The 5,132-nt window shown below is 45.2% G+C and overlaps 1 protein-coding gene across 1 annotated transcript; it reads left to right on the plus strand.

Moving 5' to 3' along the window:
- Positions 1–2,920: 2,920 nt before the first annotated feature.
- LOC124290834 (adhesive plaque matrix protein-like) lies at positions 2,921–4,781 on the plus strand. The gene is made up of 2 exons (XM_046727662.1): positions 2,921–3,351; positions 3,452–4,781. The coding sequence occupies exons 1-2, from the start codon at positions 2,921–2,923 to the stop codon at positions 4,779–4,781; spliced, it is 1,761 nt and encodes a 586-aa protein (XP_046583618.1).
- Positions 4,782–5,132: the final 351 nt, after the last annotated feature.

Consider the following 5,132-nt stretch of genomic DNA (forward strand, 5'->3'; position numbering starts at 1 on the left):
CTTAAGAAGGAAACGCGAGCAACTTCACATTGCCCAGGACATAACTGCAGGTTGGTAAGTTATTTCATTGCAACAAACATAGGTCTCATTCTTGATATGCCTAATCCATCTAGGGTCCATGCAGATAGCAAAGGCACTGTAAGTCCCCATGGTCCTGGTATGGTGATCTACCTTCAGATGCTGGCGATCTCTAGCCTGTTTTTATATTGTGTATTGTTATTATTTTAATGTTTATGCTTGTCTTAATTCTAACTGTGATATATTAGTTGTTTCACTGTCCTGTGGCGAAATGCTTATATGACTTACATGTCTATTTTTTATGAATGTTAAATTTGTTCTCGTCACTATATGGCTGAAAACCCGTGAAGATCCGGGTTAGAATTGATCTTCAGTAACCCATGCTTGTCATAAGAGGCGCCTGACAAGATTGGGTGGTCAGACTCGCTGACTTGGTTTACACATGTCATCGGTTCCCAATTGCGCAGATCGATGCTCACGCTGTTGATCACAGCAATTTGACAGACAGTTGATTGACAGACAATGAACTAGAAGGTTAATTAGGGTAACCTACAGGTATAATGGAACATGCCACTGTCTAGGGGTAGAGTAGGGTGAGCCTGAAACAGGTTCGTTACTGAGAAGTTTGATTGTGCGAAAATAGAACTTTGTTGTGATTAAATGCCTTCTCTTCTCAAAATTGTTTTTACCATCAATTACTATCGAATATAAAAACGGGCTTGTGACTGAGAGATGTGATTGTGTTTATTGATTGAAACATAATTTATCCATTCAAGAAAATGATTTGGCACAAGTTATCCAACTTAGTAAAGCCCTCTCCCAATAATAGAATATTTACAACAGAAGTTAACTGAGAAATAACGTTTTGTTTGAGAGATATAGACAAGTACAAATTTGAAAACATTCAGTAAATGAAAGATTTTCAGTAAATGAGAGACCTGCATTACCATGTAAGATAAGATGAATACCAATCAGTGTTCTAATTTTAATAATACTTTCTAAAGATTGTAACAGTTTATGTCTATTAATAATATACAACCCGTGAAGGTCCGGGTTAGAATATTGGTCTTCAGTAACCCATGCTTGTCGTGAGAGGCGACTAACGCGATCGGATGGTCGGGCTCGCTGACTTGGTTGACACATGTCATCGGTTCCCAATTGCGCAGATCGATGCTCATGCTGTTGATCACTGGATTGTCTGGTCCAGACTCGATTATTTACAGACCGCCGCCATATTGCGGGAATACTGCTGAGTGCGGCGAAAAACGTAACTCACTCACACACTGTATGGCTGAAATATTGCCGAGGTGACGTTGAATTTTAACCAACTCACTCACTTGATATGTATGTCTTTGCACATCACCTACAGAGAACTGCTAATGCACGTCGTATGTTCCGGTTGTCCTCAACCCTTCTCGTAGATAAAATAATACATATACAATTACGGTTTAAAGTATTTGTATATGTGAGTAAATATATTAAATGTCGCTTTTATATGTAAAATTGCAACAGGGTTACATGTACATACATTTGCATATACGTTTCTATATATAAGTCGGGGGGCGGCGTGGTAGCCTTGTGGGTAAAGCGTACGCTCGTCACGCTGAAGACGCGGGTTCGATTCCCCACATGGGTGCAATGTGTGAAGCCAATTTCTGGTGTCCCCCGTCGTGATATTGCTGGAATATTGCTAAAAGCGGCATAAAACCTTACTCACTCGCTATACAAGTCGAATCCCTGAGATGATCACCTTGATCACCTTTGTCATCTAACATTAAGCTGGCACACCGTGATTTAACTGAAACATGTTAAAAGTGGCGTTAAACCTCACTCACTCACTCTTTCACTCTCTCACTCTTTACACTCATTCACTCACTCTTTCACACACGCACTCAATCAATCAATCAAATGTGCAATCATATTTACATTCTTTACAGTTAATGACATATACGCACCTCATATTTATAGCTGGATAAAAAACATGCAATACATATATGTACATCGTCATAAGTTCCAATAAAAACAAATTAATGAAATTGAAATGCCCGCTTATACCCGCAGAAAGACATTTGGGTTGCACAGTTTCGAACGAGTGCGCGTCCTTTCAGACTCACAGTGCTTGATATCGCACCTTCCCTCAGAGGGGATCAATTTAAAAGTTAACATATGTCGTCAGCATGATCAGTTCTCATGCTGTTCATCACTGGAGACCGCCTCCGTGGTGTAGTGGTTAGAGCGTCCGCCCGGAGAGCGGAAGGTCGCGGATTCGATCCCCGACCGTGTCATACCAAAAAGACGTTAAAATATGGTACTTGTTGGTCCCTGCCTGGCGCTCGGCATTAATGGGTACAAGAAGGACTGGTCGGCTCGGAGTCAATATAATGTGTCTGAGTGGGGTATTCATGCTTCACTGCGGCATGGTATCTCAGTGGGCTAGCACTACAAAACCAGCTTAAGTCTGGGCTAGTACAAGCAGTCGCACATGCACATACACAGGCACACACGTTGTCATATGAGCGAAATATTCTCAAGCACGACGTAAAACCCAAATTCACCTCACCTCACCTCATATACTCACTGGATTGTCTGGTCCAGAATCGATTATCTACAGTGGGTGAGTCGAGTTTTAGCAATATTCCAGCAACATCACGGCGGGGCAACCAGAAATAGGCTTCACACAATGTGCCCATGTGGGGAATCGAACCCGGGCCTTCGTCGTGACGAGCGAACGCTTTAACCGCTAGGCTACCCCACCGCCTCAAATTATCGACATACCGGAGCAATATAGCTGGAATAATACTGAGTGCGGCGTTAAACAACAATAACAACAACAACAACAACCATACACAGTTAATGGACTGACTAATCTTTTGTCCTTATATGCTTTTACAGAACCGTCAACATGGCGTCACTGACAGTCGGTCTCTTCCTGGCTGCTGTGGCGGTTATGGTGTCTGGGGAAGGCGTCCTAGCTCGCCAACCTTTCTTCCGTACTGCGAACCACGGACCCTACAGCTTACACAAACCCTTCTACCAACCAAGTGCACATCACTACAACCAGAAAAGTAAAAAGCTACAGGACCACAACATCGGTACTGGATATAAAAATGAACATTACCCACCGCACGGTCAGCAAAAAGGTCACTATCTACCTCCCAATCCGCCACATGGCCACTTCCCACCGCACGTCAAGAAAGAAGGCCATTACCCACCGTACGGCAAGAAACAAGGCCACTATCCTCCGTATGGCAAGAAAGTAGGCCACTACCCACCGTACGGCAAGAAAGAAGGCCATTTCCCACCGCACGGGAAGAAAGTAGGCCACTACCCTCCGTACGGCAAGAAACAAGGCCATTTTCCATCGCACGGCAAGAAAGTAGGCCACTACTCACCGTACGGCAAGAAAGAAGGCCATTTCCCACCGCACGGCAAGAAAGAAGGCCACTACCCACCGTATGGAAGAAGAAGGCCACTACCCACCGCACGGGAAGAAAGAAGGCCACTTCCCACCGCATGGGAAGAAAGAAGGCCACTACCCACCGCACGGGAAGAAAGAAGGCCACTACCCACCGCACGGGAAGAAAGAAGGCCACTACCCACCGTACGGGAAGCAAGAAGGCCACTACCCACCGTACGGGAAGAAAGAAGGCCACTACCCACCGCACGGGAAGAAAGAAGGCCACTACCCACCGTACGGGAAGCAAGAAGGCCACTACCCACCGTACGGGAAGAAAGAAGGCCACTACCCACCGCACGGGAAGAAAGAAGGCCACTACCCACCGTACGGGAAGCAAGAAGGCCACTACCGACCGTACGGGAAGCAAGAAGGCCACTACCCACCGCACGGGAAGCAAGAAGGCCACTACCCACCGTACGGGAAGAAAGAAGGCCACTACCCACCGTATGGAAAGAAAGAAGGCCACTACCCACCGCACGGGAAGAAAGAAGGCCACTACCCTACGCACGGGAAGAAAGAAGGCCACTACCCACCGTATGGAAAGAAAGAAGGCCACTACCCACCGTACGGGAAGAAAGAAGGCCACTACGCGCACGGGGCTCAACAAGCCAACCAGTTGACCTACGGACACGAGCAAAACAAAACACAACATCACATCAAGAACCCGACCAAAGACAAGAAACAAGCACAGAAACCTTCCTACCTGAAACCTGGGCACCAGCAACCTTACTACCCTCCACAAGGTCATGTACATCCCAATTACCTTCCCAAGGGACAGCCCCACTACACTCCACAAGGACACGTGCATCCCAATTACCTTCCCAAGGGACAGCCCCACTACCCTCCACAAGGACACGTGCAACCGAATTATCTTCCCAAGGAACAACCACACTACCCTCCACAAGGACACGTGCATCCCAATTACCTTCCCAAGGGACAGCCCCACTACCCTCCACAAGGACACGTGCAACCTAATTATCCTCCCAAGGAACAACCACACTACCCTCCACAAGGACACGTGCAACCTAATTATCTTCCCAAGGAACAACCACACTACCCTCCACAAGGACACGTGCAACCTAATTATCTTCCCAAGGAACAACCACACTACCCTCCACAAGGACACGTGCAACCTAATTATCTTCCCAAGGAACAACCACACTACCCTCATGAAGGACATAAGCAGACCCACTTCTCATCAAAAGAGCACGACAAAACGCATGAGCCGCAAAAAGACAAAAAGAAGCACATCGAACCCCAACAGAAGGCTTCAACACCAAAGACACCTGTTCCTGGTGCCTTTTAACTTTGATAACTTTGTGATAAGTAAGGCAGCTGTAGTGGATACTATATGTGTTGTCCCAACAGTATACAATAATCGTCGACAACTGAAATAAAAATCTCAGAATATGACGTATATTAACGAAGATTGGTGTATACTATTGAAAATAACTAATTAAAATATTGAAATAACTGGAATGTTTCATTTTATCAAATATCTTTATGCCTCGAATGTGGCACCTTTACATTATAATTTTACAACATACAGTACATTTATAACGAACACGGTTATATCGAACAGTTTGGGGGTCACATGTAATATATTTTAGTCAACATACTTATAACAAACTACGGTTATCACGAAATACAGTATTAA

Source organism: Haliotis rubra, unplaced genomic scaffold (genome assembly GCF_003918875.1).
Source record: "Haliotis rubra isolate DU_JTF1 unplaced genomic scaffold, ASM391887v1 Scf476, whole genome shotgun sequence".
Taxonomy (NCBI): Eukaryota; Metazoa; Mollusca; class Gastropoda; order Lepetellida; family Haliotidae; genus Haliotis; species Haliotis rubra.